The 24,788-nt window shown below is 39.0% G+C and overlaps 1 protein-coding gene across 5 annotated transcripts in view; it reads right to left on the bottom strand.

The window, feature by feature from the left end:
• Positions 1–1,862: 1,862 nt before the first annotated feature.
• ETV1 (ETS variant transcription factor 1) overlaps positions 1,863–24,788 on the bottom strand; it is a 66,534-nt gene continuing 43,608 nt past the window's right edge. For 4 of the 5 annotated variants that reach the window (XM_049798743.1, XM_049798745.1, XM_049798744.1 and 1 more), the window contains 5 exons: positions 16,759–16,825; positions 14,357–14,427; positions 11,135–11,304; positions 7,267–7,368; positions 1,863–4,671 (listed from right to left, as the gene is read on the bottom strand). In XM_049798743.1, coding sequence (XP_049654700.1) covers positions 4,450–4,671; positions 7,267–7,368; positions 11,135–11,304; positions 14,357–14,427; positions 16,759–16,825 — 632 coding nt within the window. In that variant the 3' untranslated portion in view covers positions 1,863–4,449. The remainder of the gene's footprint in view (positions 4,672–7,266; positions 7,369–11,134; positions 11,305–14,356; positions 14,428–16,758; positions 16,826–24,788) is intronic. The other variant, XM_049798746.1, reaches the window with a different exon arrangement.

Raw genomic sequence — 24,788 nt, 5'->3', positions numbered from 1 at the left:
TGATGCATTGATGATTCTTAGGGATTTGACAAACATCCTCGGGGTAATCTTGTAGTTTTAAAATGCAACTGCGCCTAGCTTTCCAGCCCCCTGCTCTGCCAGATTACCACTCCTGTAAGCAGAAGCAACAGAAGACGATGCACTGTAGTTAGTTCCCTCTTCCATAAGAGAACAAGGAGGGCAGGGCTCAGTTACGTATTGCAGGTTCTCCAGTTCTCAGCCTGGTATCTTAGCAAAACACAGAGGACTTTGAACTGGAGTTTCTAAGGCACAGGCACCTGCTCCCAGCTGCTACCTCCTTTACAAGCAGAGTAGTCTCTGATAAAAAAACCAAAAAACAACACCCCACACCTCCCAACAAAAAAACCCCAAACAACCAGTGAAGAGAACTGAGAAATTAATCTGTTAGGCTTTTACAGCTAGATCCAAGTGGGGTATTCCAGAGTGATGATTCTTACAGTGTAAGAAACCATATTAATTAAGAGTCCCCAAACATCTCTGAAGGAGATTATTTGGAAAAGACCTCAGTACTATTAATGTGAGCACTGAACAGGGCTGTTCACGGGTGCCATTACCTGTAGTATGTGAACTGAAGCTGATGTTCTTCAGATGAGAAAGTGCAACCATTAACAATTCAAAGATTTCCTCATAATACCTTTTGCACACAATCTATTTCCTGCTGTTAAAAAACAAACAAACAAACCCACAAACAAGGCAAAAATATTTACTAGATTATATTGTCCTGTGAAGATGGACTTGCAGCCCAAACCAGTCAGATGTCAAGGACAATAAAAGTCTAAGCACTAATTCGTGGGGAATGGTACCAGGTACCAGAGAATCCCAAAGATAAGAAGATTCTGAGCAAAGGGCTCTTCGCAGGGAATTACTGGAGAAAACGCTCCTTAATGTTTCTGTATCCTAATTTCCCCTAGTTAGCACAGCAGACAACTGTAAGTAAAGCAGGCAGATTTGGTCTGACAAGTATATGAAATTCATGCTTTCAGAGACTGTAATGTTAAGATTTGCCCTGTAGTTGGTGTGTGGGAAAGTTGGACTGGTGTGATCTTGGAGACAAAAGGCTTAGGCTGTCATGGGAAGTCATATCCCTAAAGCAAAATCTGTGCATTGCCCTAAACCTGAGATCTTAACTCTCTCAAATGGATTCTGAGGGGATCTGCCAAGTCCTTATCTAATTTTACCTCCATTCAGCTACCGGTCCAACTGAACTGTCACGGCAGAGGAAACCCAAGCACCTACAGCCGTACCAGAGTGGCTGGGTCTTGCAGTGGTGCCTCCTGGATTTGCTTCACAGCAGCACTACCCTGGGCTGCCCACTGCTCTGGGCAGCAAAAAGACGCACAAACAAACTCCATTACAGCTCCTCCTAAAAACAGAGGTGAAGCCTGTGTTTTCCCTCCACTTGTGGCACAGCTTGAAAGCAAAACAAAAAAAACCCCAGCCAACCAAACGAAAACCCAGCATCCTCACCCCAGCCCCAAAACCCCCACATTCGAATTCAGTAGGGTATTAAAATGCCCTGTGAAAACGTGTAAGTGTTCTTAGTTGGAATCAATCTTTCTCTAAATTCACATATACCATTCTCCTCCCTTTTGTCAGTCAAATACGATGCTTTGGCAATCTAACTCCTGCTCCTGGCTGTAACTTACGTATACATACACATGAATTGTACGTACTCCTCACTTCTCTTTTTTTTTTGGTTACATTTTGCAGGAAGCCATTCTAGGCACTGGGAACAGACCATTATCTCCTCTTCCAAAACAAGAACCTTACTGCAAGGGCCTCTCCAGTCCAAATGGTTAGGAATCCAATACACAACAATCTTGCAGAAATCAGCTGCCAGATTTATTATTCTACCTGAAAACCCCAAACAAACAAACAAAAAAAAAAACCCAAACAAACAAAAAGCAGAATAAAAACAAACTTTAAATAAACCTCTTAGGTACATTTTAAAAAGGGTTAATCAGTTCAGTGAAAGACTTTTATATCTTCTGCTGAGAGATCATGTAATGTTGGTCTGATTGCTTGTTTTGTTCAGTGAGTCACTACCGTATACAGATATATATATATATATATATTTCTTCTTAAATATTACACATTTGATGCATTTTTTTCCTCTTTTTTTTTTTTCCTTTTTTTTCCAACCCCCTTCCCAAATACCTACATCCTGCCACAGGCAAGAGGCGCTCCATGCTGACATTAAAGAACCAAAACCAATCCAAGGACTTTTCAGCAAAGCATGTTTCATTTGAACCTTATTTCAATGGAAACCACATTTTTTAAAACAATCTTACTCAACCTTTTCCCTTTCCTTTTTGCTAATTCTGCAATTTTAGACTTCTGATTCTGGGTTGATCACTGAAAATTTAAGTGCCATTGAGACTTATGGATGACAGAATTAGTTGACATATTAAGGCATATGTACACTCTCATAAATATGTTGTCTTATGGATCTGAGTAAATTAAATACCTGCCCAAATGTTTTTTATGCACCTGTGGTTTCTAGTGACCACTACTTCTTTACTTTTGATTAATTACATATTAAAATATTCATAGCTTAACTAGTGCCTTAACTGACAGAGGATGGAAAATTAACCCACCACCTAGGATTGTCTTTGAAATCCATCCATTATGATGAAAATTATTCCTGATTTTTTTACGGTTATGCATTCATTTTCCTCCTGCTTCTTGGGAATATAGGAAAATGAAGTACTCCATATAACACCTATTTAAATTCCACTGGGCAAAAAAAAGAAATCCAGATCTTACCCCCACTCCTTCCCTTCAAACCAGGAAATACTGTATTTCAGAAAAGTTGCTTATAAATATTTAAAATTTGGGGGGTTTTGTCAGGGCTTTTTTTTTCATTTTACATACAGAATAGTGTGTGTGGCTTGTGTTCAAGATTACCCCTCTCAAAAAATAAAACAATCTGAAAAAATAACAACAACAAAAAAAAACCCTCAAAATTTAAATTGTCGTCCGAGCATATCTGATCACATTTACATTTAGTGTCCAAAACAAGTTGATTGGTAACATCAGTGCCAGCACTACAACGTCATACAGCGACTTCATGGTATTCTTTGACAGTTTATCTAAGTCTCCGTTCCACCAAAAATTACAAAAGGTTCTGCAGAGCTTTCCTTAGCAAGCTGAAGCTTACTAGTCATTTGTGGATGCGCATAAAAGCTGCTTATAGCACAGCTATGGCGTAAGCTATTTTCTAAGCAATAAATGGTTCAAGTCATCTATTTTGTCCTGAAATGCTACCTGTAGTTACAGCATTGCTTATAAATGGTCATAGTAAATTCAGCATCAAAGAGAATATTACAGAAAAAGACAGCAGCAGAAGCATTAGCATTATCTAGTATTTATATATGTTATCAACATAACACAGCAGTAAAAGGTTTAAATGCATATTAATGGGTACCGTGTCTAAAAATTACTAAAGTACCTATTTAGTGTATTGGATATTTTTCTCAAGGAGTGCTTGCTGTGTCTAAACAGCATAATTAGATATGTGACTTAGTACAGTTAATTCCTATTGATTAAATAACTTATTTATGTACCGAAGGAAATGGAAGGATACAAAATGTTTTCTCCCTCCTGATCACGATCCTTTATTTAATGCTGACATGATCATCAGAAAGCCTACCACATGTAATTACTACCCTCAAATGGATCTTGAAATGTCTAAGCCATCGCATGGGCCATATATGTATAGCAACGTGGCACCAGATACGGCATGCAGCTTGCAGTCTGAAATCAGGAATTTTGCTGCTTGGTCATTGTACTTATGGCCACTCTGTCATTAAACAGGATTTTTTTTGAGGCCATACCAAAAGAAAAAAAAAAAAACAACAAACCAAACTGAAACAAAAAACTCTCAAGATAATCTGGTTGTTTTCAGAGGCAAGGTGCAAGGTCTGCCACTGCAAGCTTCTAAATCAAATGCTGTGGCATATGCTTTGCTTCTCTTTTATAACTGCAGAAAGACAGTTAAGAATGGCAAGAAAAAAATTGCCCTAGGCATGCTGTGTTGCTATCATCATCAAGTGGTTATTTTGCACAATGAGAATTAACTGTACTACGGATACCCAGAGAAAATGTACAATATCTTATGCTGATATGAAACAAAACAGACATGATATAGCTTTTTTTGTACTTAAAACCTGTTCCCTTCCCAAACTTAAGTAAAAAGCAAACCCACCCTTTTCCTCCTGTTACACAGAATAACGTTTAGGTTCCAACCCTCCCCTTTCAAATAAAGTGCGCTGTCCATGGCAGACCATAGGAGTAATGCAACAGGAAAAGCCCCTTTTAGTGTACTATTTAAAAAACAAATTGAAGTCGATTCAGCTTTCCTCTGGGTCTTGTGAAAGAGGAGAAGCCTAAGGGAGGGGGAAAACACCCTCTTCATTGTCACTGTTGTTAATAGACATAGCCTTCATTATAGGGGTGGGTGTTGCAGCAGCCACCGTCCTGCATGTAGACCATGCTCTCATCAAAGTGGGACAGAGGCACAGTGTCCTCCTCATTGATGTGGCGTTCCATGTCAGTCTTCAGTAAGGGGCGCTGGTTGTCTGGAAAAGCCATGGAAAAAAGCGCTTCAGGGTCGCAAACGAACTTGTAGACGTATCTTTCTCCAGCCACCTTAGGACAACAGAGGGGAGAAAAAAGTGCAGTGTAAGGCCTTGTGGTTTTGCAACTCAAGTTCAACAGTCTTGTGAAGAACTCACCTTCGTTAGACAATTAGCAACGCAGTGGCAGAACTGGTAAGGCAATGAGCTAGCAAAGACAACAGGGATCTGCAGAAGCAGACTGTGCAGAACGCTCTTGATTTTGCCACATGTGATACCCTGTTGGAAGATGGACTAGGTATTCTACTCCTAAACATTTGTTTGTGATCATTTCCTATACTAAACCACAAATGGAACTGCTCTTACTGGAAAACGTAAACAAATTGTCACTACAGTGGCAAAATAAAATGACCAAGTCCAATACTATGTGTGCGAAGTGGAAAAAAGAATCGCACTGCACGATAGAGATCTGAATTTCACTTTAGGCAGATTGATCCATACTTACGTATAAAAGTACTTAAGTTATAGTGCATGCTGATTGTACAGGGACAGCGTAAGCAAATAGGCAGGCTAATATGTACTTAGCAATTGCTCATGCAAAGCTGGGACATTTGGATTTGCTTATGGAGGGGCAATTTGTCCAAAGATCCTAAAGTTTTCCCTTATTCAGAAATAGCACTAAATGTCTGTGCTTCATCTTTCTAAAAGCTAAAACAGCTAAAAACAATAGAGAATTGTTGTCTTACTTGGAAAAAAAAGTCAATGTAGTGTCTTCTCAAGCACCTTATTTAAAGAAATATGTTAAAAATGAGAACCATGTTGCATGCTCACAGTTTATTAAAATTATTTTAAAATAAAGATCATATTGTCTTCTTGCAACTCCAGCTAGCGTGGCATTGGAAGTGACTGAATGAAGGTGGCAAAAGTGTTGCAAACTTAACTTTATTCTTACGGTTCCAAAATAGACTGAAGCACCTCCTTGAATTTTCAGCTTATTTATTCTACAAATAAAGTTTTGGTAGAGGCTGTATCTGTGGTAGAATTTTTTTATCAAATTAATGTCAGCAAGTTTGACAGACTGAAGGCTGCATTCAGATACTGGGCATTTGCATAACCTGTCATCATTGCTTAACTTAAAACAAAAGGCAAAAAAATGTGCATACAAACCTTGCAGTAAAGAAACCTGCTATGAATCTACAAGCACCGTTAGTTTTTAACATACACTAACTGGCCAGATAGGGTCATCCCAGGGCAAACCTCAAAGTTTGCTACGCCAGAAAAATAAGCATCCAAACTAGTTTTTAAAATGTGTGTTAAAGACATTCTTGTAGATATTAAAGTAGTACTTTAGGAGGTAGCAAGCTAGCTGTCAGAAGTACCTGTAAACTTTCCATGTTAAATGGATGTGTGGGTTGGGCAGCATTATCAGCCTTATGGTATTCCCATCCCCACCTTTTCAACTTGTTTCACTCTCTTTGCTACTTATTCTTGCTTGCCTCTGTGCTGCCTTTGAACTGTACCAGTACAACTGCCTACACAGCTGACCTGTAACCTGCTACGAGGACCTCCTCTGCCTGAAGGACCACCCAGCAAAATCAAGCATTTCTGCTTCTCCCTGACAGGACCCAGTCTCCAGTCCACTTTGCAAAGACTCAATGCGCAGTTACGTGACACACAAAAATGGATGAGGCACTGTCCTACTGAAGTACCATAAGCCAATACCAGCCCAGACTGTTGTCCAAGCTGACTCCTGGATAGTGAAAAAGGAGAGCACTACAATGATTCGATAATCAAAGCAAGAGAACTTCTAACAGGCAACTCCAAACCGAGACTTCACAAAACCTACTGGAAAATTTGCCCAGTAACTTGAGCCGAGAGCATTGTTTCCATTCATGCAATTGGCAAATGGCAGGTTTAAACATGTTAGTCATCACAGGTCACAAAACTAATGTGAAAAGATATGGAACAAGTTTTACAGCACAAGGTGTTCATTATGATCTTTGATCACACCTGCCAGTTTTGTAGATGCAGCAGACAGGTCTCTCCTATTGATTTCTCAGTCAATCTACATAGTACTACATAGCAAGATTTAAAAACATACATGTAAATCAGCAAGCCACAGTAGAAGGACGGGTTGAATACTGTCATCAAGACCAGACTGTTATATAGAAATTATTGTTAAATATTTCTCCTAATCCAGCCTATCATAAAATATTAAATTCCACTTAAAAATGGTATTATTACAACACTATTGGTAAAATATTAAAGTATTTGGTATGTTAATAGGTATCATTTTTCTCCCCTATCTTGCACTTACCAAAGTACCCAAATGCTGGGCAGCTAATTTAGATCTGCAAAACATTATTCATACCATACTGTACTGTTTGCCTTTCCCAGGTGCCAGGAAGCTCCTTTGGATATTTTTGAATGTTACCTCCTTCCTTATAATCATGATGTGCATTGAATGAACTAAAACCACAGACGTGGTTTTACACAGAAAAAAATACCTTGATCCATATACTGGACCTTGTAGGTAAAAAAGCTTAGTGTTTGCCTAAATAGATGAAAAACCTACCTCAGCAATGCAGTTACAAGTACTCCTCATAAACCGACTTAGGGATTAACATGCAACACTTTGGTGAAATTTAATATAAAATTAGCTACTCACCTTTTGCATGATTCCCTTTTCATAATAATAGCGAAGTGATCGGCTAAGTTTATCATAGTTCATAGCTGGCCTATTTTTCTGAATCCCCCAGCGACGTGCCACCTGCCACAAAAATGGATTAGCATTGATTTGTTAAATGCATTTAACAAGCAGATCTTATCATGAGATACTTTATTTGGGGATGGAGGAGGGGGAATCCTGCAGGTGCAATGAATAAACACAAGAGAAACGGTTGCCATGACCTGAATTTCCCATGTACTACTATGATTTTTAATTGGACACACAGTCATCAATTAAACTTGAAGCAGACTTACTTATTTGCAAATGTGGTGGAGGGTTGGGGGTTTTTTTGTTTGTTTTAAATAAAGAAAATCAATGAAAAAATAAAGAGATGATACACAAAAAATATTTATCAAGTTCCACCAGAAAACTTTCATGAAAGATAAAACCTTTTCTTTAGTTTGATATTGTAGATATATTGTACTATGCCTGTGCTTTCCGTGCTGTCAGAACACTAATTTACATTAAACACACATGCATACACACTTAGTTCATGAACTAACACAGACTGTACTTGGAATAACAGCGATGTTGATATTATTAGGAGATACAAGTCAAAAGCCAATTCCCAGTCTTAAATATTACTTCAGCAAAGAAAATGAATTATCAGAGGAGGCAGGGTAATCACTTGGAAGAACTACATGATAGTATGAAGAATGGGACAGAAATTTCATAGTTGCAGTTGTATAATTTCCCTTAAAAATTAATAACAAAAAGGGAGTTGCAAACAACTCATGAAGCCATTCCATAGAGAACAATATGCATTCTGCTCAGACTTATGATTTTTACTTGCCTTTATGCTTCCTGTTTTACCACCAAAGGTAGTTCTGGACAAAGAGACCTTTTGTTTAAAGAGCTTAACTGCTTATTCCCCATCTGAAATTATAATTGGCTGTTGGTGACATTTCAATTACTGGCTGTACAAATGACTATCATGTCACCAGAGGGAAAAAAAGTCAGAGCTGATGATCTCTTTAAAGCACATTTTATAAAACTGTTTGAGAGGTGCATATGCATATAGCTCTGGAAAAGAGAGAGTAGCCAAGCAGCTTCTCTGCACACTGCTCTACGAAACTTTCCCATAGGTGTCTAGAGCCTTTTGATGCAAACCATAGATGACATGCAGCACTGAGAATTGAATGGGGACTAAATAACAACAGCAAAAACCATGACTTTGATCTCCATCTGGACAATAATTTTTAAAATTTCTTTTGAAAGCATTATTTCCTTTCAGTGGTGCAGCTTTTCAGACTTACGTAAATTATCATGGCTCTGCTAACTTCAGCTATGTTATAAGCTGTATTGAAACATACCTCCCATCATGTCGATTTATTCTAGTTGTAGATTTGGCCTAGATGCCTAACCTTGATTCACCTATTCATCTTTGTGACACATGCCTACATCACTCTTTGTTTATTCCTACCAAGGTTTTTTCTGCATTTATCAGAGTCCTAAAAGTCCCCAACATAACAGGCTTGCAGAAAAAATAAACACACAGCAAAGATAACTACAACAAAATAATGGTTGAGAATATGCTATATTGTGTGGTATTTTGACGCTCCTAAATAAGCGAGCAGGTCCAGAAGTAATCTTGGTAACTAAGTCTTCCTGTCCCTGAACTGCACAGCATTTATCAAGTCTCACTCTGTGGAAGGGATTCAGGCTTCTAGCTGCCCACCCCACCTTCCTTGCTGAAGGTTGCTGTCCCTGTGACAAGGCAGAATAAATGGACCTATGCCCAATTCTTAGCCTCCACAGTTCACAGTTATCTACTTTCTGAATAAACTATGGTGCTCAAGCTGATACATACTTATTTTTTGTTGTCACCCTTTCTACAAAGGCATAAACCTCCAGAAAGGGATGGGATAGGAAGGGAAGGAAAGGTCATGTCATTGACAACCTAACCTGCCACAGCTGAACCAACAAGCTCTTTCACTTCTCTTCAATTTACACTTGGCAACCAACAGAAGCCTGCAACTTCCCATAGGCTATTCTTATTTTAATCGACAGTTTCTGTCAGATCCATGACATCCATATGAAAACAACTTAGGCTCCTTTGTAGTCCCTAAGAGCACACAGGAGTGAGGCAAGTTTCAAGTAGCCTGCCTCCTCCAGATCTTGGATGCAGCACTGCTCAGAACCACAAAGCAACTGCTACAAAGTCAGACAAGCAGATGATCTGGTTAACTTAAATCAGAATTATCCAGTTCTTCAGGGAATTACACAAAAAGGAAACCTTAGGGTTTTGTTTTGCTACTTTCCCTTCCTTAGGTAATAAAATCTATAAAGTTTTTGCACCATCTGCTGGAAACCGTTTTTCTACAAATCTGTTCAATCTTGAAAAACTTTGGACATACCTTAAAGGCAAGACAAAACTAAGAGGGTAAAAGATACTTAGACTGGGCCAGGGGGAAAAATTAGACACTTCATTCACCAAAATCAAACAAAACACTTTCCAAAGATTTCACTCTGTTCTGGGCCAGGCACACAACCAAGAAGTCCATGTAGCCTGCTAAGGCTGCAGACTTGCCAGCAAAGTCTCGGTATCAAATCAACTAAGATTGTTCTGTGGTCAATCCTCAGATGCCAGGATCTGCCATGGTGACTATCACTAGTGCAGGGGATGCTCAGACAAATGAGAGCCAGCACACCAGTCCTTGCATCAACCTGCCTGTCAGCCAGACCATGTTGGGAAGGGACACCAGTCCTGTCACCATTCCCAACTACTCTATCATCTCCTTAGGGCTGTTGGCAGATGATGTAACTTAAATGCAAGAAAGCTTTCAGATTGCTTATGCCAGCAGATGGATGGTGAACGGCAGAAATAGCTGGTGGAACACAGAAGCAGCCTTACACCCCCGAACCTTCCTACTCAGCTCTAACTCAGAGGGGATCTGATGGAAAATTTGCTGCGGATTCCTCTATTACCCAACCCTGTCCAAGGGGCAAAAAAGTAAACCAGAATGATACTGCTTTTTGACAACCCTAATCAAATCATTCACATCAGAATTACAACAAAATTCATGCACACCAGGTTTTCCAACAGTTTCCATGGCTGTTTAGAACACAGGATAAATTATGTATTGTTACCTAGTCCAAAAAAGTTTATGTAATAAAATGTTCAATTTATTCCTGTTTATCACACAAGTGAACTAAGTCATGCTTCAGCAAATATTCATGAATACAAGTAATTTTATCCACCCCATGAGTCCTTCATTGTTCAGGATAGCTGTGCATGTGCATGAGTGTTTGCAAGTCTAGGATCTAAGTGTGCACTAAACAGTCTAATGATACAAATAAGCAGGAAGACTCTAAAGAAGACTCTATAAAGAGGGCGGTTTACATAATTCTGATGAGATTTTACTGCCTAACAATCTTAACCTCCTCCTTTGCCATATGTCAGACTTGGGGTCTTTCACTTTACAGCCTAAAAGTTTCAAGTTCCCACATCTTCATACTGAAGAATATTTGGTGTTGAAAGACTATTCAGGGACAAGTTTTCAAAGGATTTTGGAACACAGGTCTATCCATGAAGTGGAAAAATCCAGGCCCCACAATTAATGCCGAGTATTTTATAACTCTAGGATTTGCAGTATTTTTATTATTTTGTGGGACTAGGAATCAAGTCTATGCTTAACCGCACCTCTGTCCTAACTGACGCACTTCCCTTGCAGGTCCTTTCTGTGACCCTTCTAAAGTGCTACTGAAGCAAAATATTGAAGGAAAACAAGGCCTAAGTCCGAATGAGCACTATTAAACTGGCAGGACAGGGCAGTGGATGTCAGGACATGCTGTCTGTCTAACCCACCTCCTCCGGTTCAATCAGCTTGAATTCCATGCCTCGGCCAGTCCACGCTATGAAGTGAGAGTTTGATGGGTCATCAAGAAGAGCCACCAAGAACTGCCACAACTGAAGCGAGCCTCGCCGTTGATATGTGGGTCCCTCACGGTACATGCCCGGCTCCTGTTTGACATCACCTGCACAGAATAGCAACAATGTTAGATGAGCAATGTGCAAAAAGCATCATCACTCGGTTTGTCAGATAAACCAGCAAAGCAATCATTAGGGTTAATAAAACACAGGGAAAGAATTCCTACTACCCAGCCACCCACAAAGGCAACATTCCCCTGTCTGCTGTTAACTGTAAACACTCTTACAATAACATATTAATATACTAAAAAGTACCTAAATTCAGTCATGATTTATGGAAGTCTCCCTAAGCCTATCCCCATTTCTGACACGTGCAAATCTCGCTTGCAAACCATTTTGCAATATCCTCTATCTGTAAGAGCACGAACTATTTTTGTAAGCAACTCTTGTGCCTGAAGTACTGCGTTTGTGTACTATACTTTGCACAAGCCCCAGTTTTGGAAATGTAATGTAGGCTTCATAAAGCTTCAAAACCCTATTTGAGTGAAACTTCTTTTGCATGCAAATGCTTCTAAGGAAAATCTGACAAAGCATTTGACTTGGACTTAAACAGCATGTGCTTTATGTATAGGTATGCAAATCCTGCAGATATGTGAGTTCCTCTATGGCATATTGGACTTGCATATAAGCACATATTACTTTTACTCATATCTGCATATTAGATTGGTATTCCCCCTGAAAAGCAGTAGGTTAATTTTTCTAAAATTTCAAGTCCAGAGGAAGCTTTTAAAAAACAATAATAATATTCAGCTAGCTGTTCCACAAACTGCCAATGAAAAACCGTCCTGCTACATCCATACTGTGTCTCTGGATTTTTAAATCATATTCATACTAAACAACTCATGCAAAAAACAACAGCTGAAAGGTCTGATGCTGAAGCAGAGAGCTATTTTTTCTGTACACAATGACAGCAGTCCTTGATATGCTGGTAAAACTCCTCATTTCAACTACCAGAACAGCAATACCCTCCAATAAGCAGTGTGACCTGTGTGACCTGTTTAATATGGAAAGGCAGGACTTTACAATCAAACACAACATGAGGATGCTCTGATGGCCATTACAGAACAGCTCCACGCAGTGAAAGTAAGAATAATAGTATTAAAAATGGAGCACTTCCTTTTGTAATCAGGAAAGAAAATTGAGTCAATAGCTCTGGAAAACAAATAAATCAACACAAGGCTTTTTGGTTTATGTGAGGTTGAAGTTCCAGTCCTGAAAGGCCGCCTTTTTCAAGGAGAGGATTTTTCTTTTAATGATAGCTGAGCAATGTGCAAATAGCAAGTGCAGTATTGCAGAGGATCAGATTCTTCGCCTGTGCCGATCTTTGATTTCAAACGAAGCAGCTGAGAATCTTCTTCTGAAGCATCAAGACTAGTCCTGGGCTCATCCCACTTTTGCTTTACTGGCCAAAACATGATGACACATCTGCTATTTTTTCCTCAAAAGTCATCATGCTACAAGTACAAACACACCTATTTGTATCACAACATCAGTCTTCTAGAGTACAAGGTGTTCTCTCAATGGACAGTCATAGAAGGTAGCAGCAGACTGCTTGCATTGCAAGCACACAAATATTTCCAAACATATTTTTTTTTTACTTTATTTGTATTTCTTTTCCTTTTTCATTCCCTTCTCTGAACAAAACCCAAACAAACAAAAAGGATTTTCAAGAAAGACATAGACAAACACTACTCCTGTAGAGTTTTAACTTCTTGTAGTACAGGGTCTGATCCCATTCCCATAAATGTAAATATGAATTTGCCACTGGTACTGAAAACAGATCGGGTCCACAACCTTTTTTGGGGAAGAAAAAAACACCTGACACAATGTGCTTTAAAAAGGGGGGTGGGAGCATACATTCCAAAGCCAGTGTATAAAGTAGACTTTCAGTAAATCACCCTTTCAGCGAACATGTCAATCCAGTGACATTGCAATGCTAGATTGAGCAATCTTCAGTAAGGTCTAATTTTATTTAAAATCCTCTATTTATTTCTTGCTATTCCTTACCAACCCTGAAATGCACGTGATCCCTCTGTTTGAAGAATGTGTAATTCTTCAGGTTACTTTCATTTTAGTCTCCCATTCTTCAGCAAACACAACAAATGCAGCTAGACATGCAATAGTTTTGTAATCCATATAAGTTATTCTCAGGGGAAAACAAACAAAATAAAGTAGGAGAAAAACCCCAAGAGTTCTCCAGCTCTACTTTTAGCTATGGTCAGAGAGCTGTTCACAAGTTTATCAGAAAGTATCTAATCTTTCCTGCTAAAATAAATAAAGCTGGACATATGTACACTAACACAAAGAAGCCACTCTAGCAAATTTAAGTAATTGGTCTCCAAATTACTTCCCAAAGTTGCAGACTAACAGAGTCACCATCAAGAAATACTGAGTCCATCTACTTCATCTGTAATGAAATAAATCTGAAATCAACTGAGTTACACCAGGAAACTGATTTTACATCAGAGTAACTGAGGATAATTTGGGCCATTTATTTTAATTGACCTCAGAATCCCTCTTTAAAAAAAATCTGTTGTAATGGGTAGTGTTGTAAAAAGATCATTGATTTGTTATCAATCCCACTGAAAAATAAACCACTAGTACAATGTTTAACCTAGTGCAAATAAACTGACACAAAGACAAAAATGCCCTATACGCTCACTCCCCACTATTCATCACTTCACAGATAGCGAGACAAGAGGCTTAATCCTCAGTAAAACCAAAGCTGCTGCTTTTCTCTGCTATTTTGTTAATTATAAGAACAGCTTTCATTAAATCTCGAACAACAAGTGGTATGTGATCATCAGTGCAATGGAAATCCTCCTATTACTTTCTCAACAGTACAGGAACTGAGCTCCTCTGCTGCAACTCTGGATACGGCATCTTTCCCTGGCAAAAGTCAAACGACATCCTATTGAAGAGGAGACTTTGCTTTCAATAGACAAAGGGCAGCTTTGGTTGGGCGCACTGCAAATGGTGTGTTAAGGAATCCTAAATTGGAATGTTACCGAGCTTTTTTGATCAGCAACAGAGAAAAGTCCCTCATCTCTTCCTTTTTCATCTCCCCACACAAGAAAAAGAGAGATGTGTCATACATACCGTCAAACTTCTCTGGAACAACGCAAGTGTCATCATAAAACTGCCTAGGTCCCTTTTCATACATACAGCCTGTAAGTTAAAGAGAGAGAGGTGTTTATATAAAAGATGCATGGAGAAAAAAGAGATCATAGGCTTAATGCCAGAGGGAACACTAAGTCATATAGGAATCAGATTAATATCCCACATCCTTTACACACCGCCCAATCACAACATTTTGGCCTCAGTACAGGGGTGTTTAATTAATGTGTGCATTCCCAAAAGACTGTTAATCTCCACCTGCAAAAGTGAAAAAGCACCCATTTTTCTCTATGACTTATTCCAAAATGTTTGTCTCATTTCCTGTTTGGACTACCATGGCTTTGAATTTTAACCATTAGTTCCTTCAGGTCTTCTCCCTGCGAGACTAAAAAGGTCCTACTTGGTATTTCCTCCTCACACTTGCAGAAGTCACCCCCCTTGATGTTTCTTCCAATTAAGATAATTCTGTAAGATTTAATTTTTGTTGTTAAAAGACACTCTCTGCAATCCTGCATTCTTTCTACCACTCTATTTTGCACACACTCCTACTTTTCAGTATTATTTTTATGTGTCATTTAACCAGAACTGTATTGCATGCCAGTATCAGCCTCACCAGTGCTACTTAGCAAGACAAAACATCTCCTCCTCTTCCGCCTCCCAATGTTTGGTTGGGCTAGTTTCCCACTGTGAAGCCTCGGAAGAGGAGGCCCATCTCAAAATCATTTTTTCTCATATACTGTTTCCCAGCTCCATAAGACTGGTCTACATTCAGCATATTAAAAAACCCATTTTGTTTAATGTGCCCAGATTACCGAACAATTCAAACTGCTTTGTGTGACTGCCCTGTCCTGCCTGTTATTCACCCCCTGCCTATATTTGTGCCATAAAGTTATCTATTAACTTTGTTCCGTATCTTTACCGAAAATGTTGAATAGCAACACTCCTGATATCAATTCCTACAGAACTATAATAGTAACAAACCATTCAGAGATGATTGCCCAGTGACAGCCACTTTTACATCTGTCAGTTGGCCAGGTCTTAATGTATTTGATGTGTACTTTATTGATACTGCTTTGTGCTAACTTCTTAATCAGAATGTAATGCAGTGGCAAATTGAATGCCATAAAAAGTCTAACTACACAATACAAGTATCTTTAACAATCAAACCTTTAATCTCAGCAAAGAATAAAATCAGATTTGATATGACCTTTATTCCATAAAATCATGTTGACTGATTTCCAAATACAGAAGACAAATATTTACCGAAGATCACTGCTTTTTCTACGTCATTCATAACAATTTTACCACCTCCAAGTACTTATGAGTGCATAACACGTCTAAGATTGGTTTCCCCCTATCTGTGCTGTGATTAAAACTCAAATCTGTTGACCTTAGCCCTGCAGTTTGTGGATTTTTTCCTGATGTCTTTCATCTCCCTTATCAAGCTTCTATACTTCATATAATTTCATATATCAAGACTGTTATAAATTTCCATCTCCTGTTTCACCCTCCTTGTTAAACACTACCTTTTATTTCTATTTTCTGCCTTTATTCCACCCCAGAAGGAGCTGGGCTTTTAGCCAGATTTGTTATCTTTCTAGTTGTGTCTTTTCACTAGTGAAAGAAGTCTTACTAGAGGACTTTGATTCATACATTTGTCCGAATTCTCATCAATCTCAAAACCAATTTCTCTCATGTTTGTGAAATTTGCCCCTTGGAAGAAAAACAAATAAACCCTAAACAAACAAACAGAAATATCACATATTGTCAAAAAAGATACACCAAAGCAGGAGAGTGGAGGGTACAACCTCCCTTTCAGTGGTCATTTTTTCTTAGTTCTGTTGGCCACCTATTTTTAATACATATAAAGTACTTTTATATAAAGCTCTACCCTAGTGAAGTCACTGGGAGTTTTCGTACATATCACATGGCTGTACAATTTGGGTCTAAGCAGCACCAAAACATTGCAGAAATCATAACAAAAGGAAAAGCCAAAAACCTTCACTGAATTTAAAGTATAAAATGGGTTACTTAACAGTTAAGTGAGCCTGTCACACCAATAGCCTGGAAAATATCACTTGAGCAGAACGGGTGAAATAATGGACAAATTTTTAAGCGTCTCTTCCTTTCAACTGCTAGAGGCCTTGAAAAGCAAAATGACTAAATTAATAATAAAACTGCTTCTATCCTGATCAACCTGTGGCACTAAAAGAAGCTACCAAAAAAATCAGTGCATCAGAAACTGAAGACTGGGAAGGGAAAGAAAGATGATGAGAGTCTTCCCAGCAGCAGAATTAAATCAGTGAACCCCAAAACCCTCCAGGTTTTTTTAGTTTTTTTACGTTTCTCTCATACAAAAGTGGTACATAATAGAAAACTTAACTTCTGTTCTGTTTGGGTGAGCCAGGAAGCCTTCTTGCCTCATGTAAATGGAATGGCAGCTAGGCACTTCTGAAAGGAGAAGACGACAATGCTAGTAAAAAGACTGTCTGGAATTAAAAGTGTGCAGGTTATCAATGAGACAGGCTGCAGGCAGAAGAGCAACAAAAAGGATGCAAGTTAGAGCGAGGGTGAACCTGTCAACACACAGTCAGCATTTCAGAGCAGCACGCACGAGGCATGGAGGAGGAGAAAATCAGAATGTGAGGATCACAGATCCCATCTAACATAGGCACTTGAACTCAAACCCTTAACGTAATCAACTTTGCTGAAAGCTGACTCCCATGACAATTACACTGTAGACCACTCATGGACCAAAAAATCCACACAAATACTTTAAACCCTGTGCTTGTATATCTATCTTTGTAACAAATTTGACCTTATATTTTTCATCAATTACACAGAAAAGCCTGCCAATCACACTGGAGACTTATAAATTCTACATTAATACAAGGAATGTCAGAGTGAATTTAGAGTAGGATGTTGCTTTTTAGACTCCATGCCTTACACTGTCCCCAAGCAGCCACACCCTGTGCACAGGGACTTGCAAACAGAAATACACCATAAATGTTTGCCTTTCTAGACCATGTTTAACTCAGTTCTTGGATATCAAAAGTCTTGCTTAACAAAGTCTATTTGATCTTGTGGTAAACTCCTACCCTAAGCTATGCAATCTGTTACCAGTAACTTGTAACTCTTCAAGAGATGCAAGCAGAGGTCAAAAGAGCAGACATTATTTTTCCAACACTGCCTACAGACTCTTTCAGACTGTGATTCCAAATTTCACTGTTCACTGACTAGTGATGAGTATCAAAGATTTGGCAGGATAAGAAAATGAGGTTTTACACTGACTTCACAAAACAAGTGAAACACAGGGCAGTAATAATAAGTTTCCTCTAACAGTCCATGGTCTCTCTTGCACATCTGTGCCAAACTCTTCATTACCTCCTCTCTCGATGAAACGCTCAGTGCCTGCCTGCTCAGGCCTTGAGAATCTCTAACATCTCAGGCAGCTATTCTGAGCAACCACAGGAATCAGTGATTCAGTGATCACCCGAGTCAAGTATAGCTCTGTAGACTACAAGTCAAGGCTACAAGTAGTGGTTCACCTGCAAGGAATCACTCATGTTACCGAGTAAATTGAATTTTAAGGAGAATGGAAAAATCTACGTAAAAAAAAGAGGAAGTTGTAGAACTGAAACAGATGCTATTTTCTATTTTAGGTAAAAATTCACTAGTATTGGCAGCAAACCCCTTTTTGACTCATGAACTCTACTCTTGCAAAGTGATACAGCAGAGTATACGGAATAAAGAATTATGCAGGCATCCAAGAAGCATGTTCTTAGCCAACTTGGGGGTTTCATCTCCCATGCTCCTAAGTCAATTATAATTAACATCTGGAGTCTTTTTAAGGCAAGTATTGTTTGTACCAACATTACTTAATCTTCTGGTTAGCTTATGCTTAAACAGTCCACAGAGGACCGAAAAATACAGCAAGGAAGAGTTTATTTCTCGTAAAGTAACTAGAGTCTTGTTATCCTAAAGTGCTATCAGTTAATTTATGACTATCAGAGTGGGTCAGACTCTAATCAAATTGTAGAAACATTTCCAAAGTGATTATTCAATCAAATGACTAACATGGTTAATTAGGAGCCATAAACATTGCTCTGAAGTTCATCAAAGTAATGACTTGCCCAGAAAAATTACTGCTAATTAAATTGCCTGCTGCTTTCATTTCTACCTTATCTAATAAAAAGTCCAACCAATGAAATTTAGCATTGCAGTTTTAAATTGTACTAAATGCTTGACTAAGACCCAGAAGTATTTTTACAAGCTAAGCGGAGCTACTTCAAAAGAAAACATTTTAGTGCAGAAATTACAGAGCAATTACATGTTTTCTTCTCCTTAAAGCATTGTTTGAAGACAACAAGTAAGACCGAAGTAGGCATAAAATACTTCCAGGGCAGGATCCAAGTGTTTGAGGTGACTGATTCTATCACCTTTTAGCACTTTTTAGTCTTTGAAGAAAAATGTGCCTAGATTTAGGACACACAACAAGCTTATTTCAGACTTTTAATGAAGTAATTCACATTGTAAAGTTACATCATCCCAAGAATAGCACAGTCCCTTTAAGAAAATCCAAACCAACTGAAAATACGGAGACGTAAGAAAATTAATTTATCTTTTATTATTAATTTGGAATATTTAGAGGTCATTCTTCATTGCTCCTCTTGCTAACAGCAACACAGCAGTCATCTTAAAACAATTAATATGGCCTTATATCATGTTGGTTTGAAACCACTTTTTCCCAGTAGATGTTGTTTTAAAATTACATGTAACCTAGACACTGCAGAAATGCCTTCTCATCCGGGACTGCCACAGAGAAAAACACTGGACATAAGCTCTGCTGTGCCTTAGTCAAAATACATCAAAGCAGAAAAAGCCCAGACAGACTTCCTCAGGACAAGAAAAATCTGCTATTGAATTTAGCAGGCACAGGTTCTAGGTTTCATTATCGAGTAAGACACTGGAGTGGTCCCTTGGTAAGGAAGTATTTCATATTAATTATCATATCAGAATTTAAAGGGTTAGGTTGTCTCAGCCCTGTATAACTCAAAGTGGGTAAGGAATCCTTAAATCCTCTTTTCTGATTGTTTTTCATAGATAAGCACCAGGTTTCAGACCCACAATCACACCCTGCGTAGAAACAAACAGAATTTCAGCCCGCATCCCTAGCTAGGCGAGACACAGGGAAGATGAAACTTCTGCAGGCAATGGGATGAAGCGACTGTCTTCTCCTGAATGAAGCAGAGCAAAGCAGGAACTGGAAACCTGAACCAAGATTTATTCTTCAGCAGTTCCTTTTTCTGACCATACATAGCATTCCTAATTAAAGGACACACTGTTACATTACACTCTAACCCTGAATTACTTTTTAGTTCACTTTATCAACATCATCTGAAGATGTGGAGGCCCAGGGCACTACCCACGTGCATGTGACAAAGCACAGTGTGATACAAAAGTATTGCATTACATATGTGCAAGTGCAGAGAGAGACACAGGGAGACTGAGGCTTAGAAGGTGTGTACAATCTGAAACAGGGTGGGTGAAGAAGCTGAGCTACCTGCTTGGCCTTGGTATCTGCATGGCAGGTCAGGTGAATGCTACCTTGTACTGGCAAGCGGCTGTCTTACACAGCAAGCCTGGTAACACGTCACTCAAATTCACCAAACAACTCAACTCATACATCAAACTTGCCTGCTTCCCTACAGCTACAAAACAAAGTGATGACACTAAAACTGGAACCTTCTTATTGTTTGCCCACCAACTTCTCCGATTTACACTTTATTACCAACTAAGTCATATTAAGAACAGTTCCCAAAAGGAACTGTTCCCAAAGGAGCAGGTCCCCCAAAATTTGGAGGGACTCCACTGGCAGTGGATACAGCCAGTCCTGTAATTTAACTTACACCATATACTCCTCAATTGTCCTTTTCGTCTGAGAAGTAATTGCATGGGGTTTTGGCTCCTATTTCAGCAACTCAGAGTTGGTATATCTACACAGACAGACTTAAATGTGCTGTGCAACTTCTCTTCCTATAGGCAAGAAATACAGTACATGCGGATTCTTTCCCTTTGTGCTACCAGGCACAGAAGGGCATGCACAAGCCCCTCTGGTAGCTGGGACGAACCTAGCTCCCAAGCACCACTCACACAGGTCAGCCTGACCCTGTGCTACACACACTGTGAGTACACAGGTCCTCCCTTCGGTGCCTTGCAGAGTTTCACCAAGTGCTTACTTGAGCAATACAAGCACTTCTGTGGTACATGGAGAGGTGGTTGGTGCAGTGGGAGAGATTTTTACCAAGTTCAGAGACAAAAGGTAGCCTTTTTAAAATAAAATGTTCAAGCTACAACACATCACAGTTCTGGCCTCAAACTTAAAACATCACAATCACACTGCGACTAACTTTTCTGTTCATGGATTTCCAAGAGCACTGACAAACTGTTTACAAAGGAGTGCTTCATCCACCCCGAAACACATTTAGCCTCTGGGTGGAAAGCAGCTGTTTACCATCACCAAGAAGCTCTGACCAGCCCAAGGGTGAAAAGCAATACTGGAAAACAGGCAGAGCTTTTTAGGTAAGAAAGGCAATTCTTCAAACTAGATCATAACAAGTGGCTAAGGTGGCACCAGGCATCACAAAGAAAAATGCACAATCTGTGTTTTGTGGGGATAAGTACCAAATGATTCTTTTTGACCATGAAACCTACAATTTTGTAAACCTGCAGAACACATTTAGATTAAAACTTGTATGTCTCTCCAAAAAGAGACATTCAGGCAGAAATACTAGAACAAATGACAATCTCCCTATACGAGAATTGCTTGAGCATATTTCACAACTCAAATGCTGGTGGATCAGGTTTAAGTTCAATCACCTTTAAAAGCACTATCCCCTCAGAAGCCATGTACTTACAACAGAGTCCTACAAATTGGTAAAATCCTGGCAATACAAAAGTCAGCATTGTTTTTTCATGAGCAGGTTCAACATGAAAAAAGTAGGTGCACTGAAGTTACCTGGGTGAAACAGAGTCACTATCTTCTCTAAAAATCAACCTAAAAAATAAGCATTCTTTTTGCAAATCATTATGCAGTTTAAAAACATTCAGAATGGAAGGTTTTGTTCATCCTTTTGTCTCTCACTAGCCTTCATACAATCAATTGGGGGGGGGGGGTGGAATCTACAAGTCTGTGCACTCATAGATACACACATTCCCTTCAAAAAAATAGCTAATGAAAATTTGTTAAGCCTAATTTCTTACACCTCATTTGACAAAAACCTACCAGAGAACTAGATTTGGCCCCACCAGCTCACATCTAAGTGGAATTATTACACACATACAGAAAAAAAAACCTTAAGCAAACAGCTTCCTTTCCACAACTTTGGTTTTTAGATCTATGACAACATCTAATGCATTTTCTGAGACCAGATGTCAACAGCCTGTCTAGGCGATGTGTAACTTTTTATACAGCAGAACAGGAAAACAAAGGCTCATACATTCAGCTCTGAATTGAAATTCCACATGGAGCTGATCTTTTGAACATACTTTAAAATCATGTATTTGCTTTTATTAACCTCAGTAACTGTAAAATGTATTTTAAACATCGCTTCCCTTTGAATTCAACAAAAGACGGCAGTATTTTCTTTCTCCCTCATTCCTTTTGTTGGTAATCTTACTGCAAAAATGTCTGTGTTGCTTTTTCTCCCCCGCCCCGTCCCCTGCCTGTAAAATCGAAGTTGGACAAACACTGCACGGCTGAAGTGACATATTTGAATGGAATTCAGACCAACCAGTTCCTGTTTATGTTTCTGATTTGAGAATGTAGCCTTCTCATTCACTATACATTAGAAACACACCAAGGCCATAAATGGTGTCAGGTTACAGGCAGGCAGGGCCAAGGAGCATTAATCATTACTTGAAGGCAACTGGCAAAAGCAGCAGCTGAGGGAACACTACACCCTTCAGCTTCGCATAAATGGACATTCCAGGGTTTGGCGTGTGTGGGTTGTGTTTTTTTCCCCCCCTTCAGCATCCATTTTATGAATGAAACTTCAGGCTGCACAGAGTCCATTCATATAAAAGCTATGCTCACAGGGCTCAGTCTCTCGGGATCAATCGGTCTTGGGTAAGGCTGATGTGATTGGTTTAAGGCAGGCTTCAGCCTTCCATTACTGATTTAAAATGCAGCCTGTGTCCATTTGACCTGCGTTAATGCACAAAGAGTAAATCCAGACTGCGCTCTCAATCCTCAAATCAAATCATTAGCCAGTGCCACTTACTGTAACTGTAGATTTAGAGGATATTTATCCATTTCTTTGAAAAACAGGGACTGCAGGACAATTTTTCAGATCGTGTTGTCTGTCTTGAAAGCAAAAATAGATGTATGGTCTCCTGCCTATACGCTCACATTAACTTTATATTCAGGTTTTCCTTTGTTCATGAAGGTAGTATTACAAAATGAATTCTATTCTAACCACAGATTTCTTTCAGACAGAATTAGTCAATAGAGGAAATGAGCTAGATGGGAAGCAGGTGAAAAGTTAAAATTCTCTCATAGCAATCTTCTGAAGTCCAGGTTTCCCAAGTTTCCCCCTTGGATGCCCTTATTTTCTACTGTCATACCATCCAACAGCAGATTTGTGTTTATGTGTTTAAAAAGCAAGTACAAAGCTGCAGTACAGCTCAACTACTGAACAAATCCACGCTCATTTCACTGAAGCAACGCAGCAAAGACAAGCTCCTGAAACAAGAGGGTGAAATATTTTAAACCACAGAAGTGAGACTCAGAAAAACTTCAAAACCAAAAATGAGGAGGGGAGACTTCTTCAACCTACTGAACTCAAGAGCAAACCCCTATCCCTTCTCCCCTCCTGTCTTTATGCCAGTCAGATTTTCATTGAGAACAATTGTACAGCTGTGTAAAAGAATTTCTTTAAGGCCATAAGGAGATGCAGTTCTGTTTCGCAGAGCATTTTATAAAACTGTGTCCAAAAAGACTGCGAATATTTGCAGCCTGACAAAAAAAAAAAAAAAAAAAAAAAAAAAAAAGGAAAGAAAAAAAAACCTAGAGAGAATGTGAGGAAAAGATTAAGCATCTGGAGGATTTATGAAGCAAGATCTCAACAAGTCACACAGACAGACTAAGAGCATACATGCAAACTGTCTGTAGAGATTTAGAGGTGGTACGTTAATACCAAGGAATTGTTCAGGATGAGCCAAAGAAGTGTAGCTATGAGCAAAGGAATGGAACTGATCAAAGGGAAAATTTAGGCTTACGATCAAGAAATATTTCTTAACTGTAAAGTCTATTAGTCTGTGAAATAATCTCCCAGGGGAATAATTGTAGTAATAATACTTAGCACTCATACAGTGCTTTACGTTTTCAAAGCACTGTACAAAAATTAGCCAATATAATAATTAAAGACAGTAGTAGAAGCACCATGAGTTGTGTCATTTTAAATGCTGTACTGGTCAATGCACTAGAGAATTTCCTGGAAAAAGCAAACCTGCCCTGACTCTGACTGACAGCTAAGATTTCCTTTTTTTCCTTCATACTAGCAACTCCAAATGTCTAAACTTCACCTCCAAGAAGTACAATAGACTATCCAACTGTTGTTTAAAAAAGGGAAGGAAAAAAAAAAAGGGCAATCTGCAAATAAATATACTTCCAAGAAATGAATTTAATTTTTTTCTCCCTTGAAATTTTAATTCAACAGATTCTCTTATGCTGTTCTGCAAAGTCCCAAATTTAAGGACATGTCAACCAATCTCTAGGGAAGAATGTGCTAGTAGGGATCTTTTTCCACATTAGCTTGCATTGATTTGCTTTTCAAAAAACACTGGATCACGTATTCGAAAGGACTCTTGCTTTTTATTCTGTTCCCAGTCATTAGGTAAATACACATTTATAACATGGATGGTAGAATGCTAACAACATCCTACACCTACAAGAGCAAACTCAGGAGGTTAAGAATTGTCATAATTACAACTTCCTGGGCAACCCTGATACAACGCTTTTGTTTCAAATGAATTAGGATACAGCCTTTTGCCTTGGCACTCTTGTCTTTTGAGTGCACAGGTCAAAACTGTTTGGGGGAGGGACAGCCACGCCATAAACAGCTTTGCAGATGCAGCCCCTGCTTCATTTGTTACAGAGGCTGGACGTTGTGTACTTAATGAGGCAGAACATTTCAAGAAAGGAAAAGATGACCTCAAGATTAATACAGGTGAATGGTCAATTTTAGGCCCCAGCAAAGCCCATTCCAGCCACACCAAACTTTTCCAAAGTGGTCACATCGCTTCAGCCAGATTTTTTGTATTATGTATTTCTTATTTTTGCGGTGCTTACACAGGGACTCTAATCTGATGTTCCCGTACCTCCTCGTCTAGAAGTACTAAGTCTCTAGGAGCT

This window comes from Accipiter gentilis, chromosome 4 (assembly GCF_929443795.1).
Source record: "Accipiter gentilis chromosome 4, bAccGen1.1, whole genome shotgun sequence".
NCBI classification, from domain to species: domain Eukaryota; kingdom Metazoa; phylum Chordata; class Aves; order Accipitriformes; family Accipitridae; genus Astur; species Astur gentilis.
The sequence above is the reverse complement of the archived record's forward strand: the minus strand, read 5'-3'. Positions and strand labels throughout refer to the sequence as shown.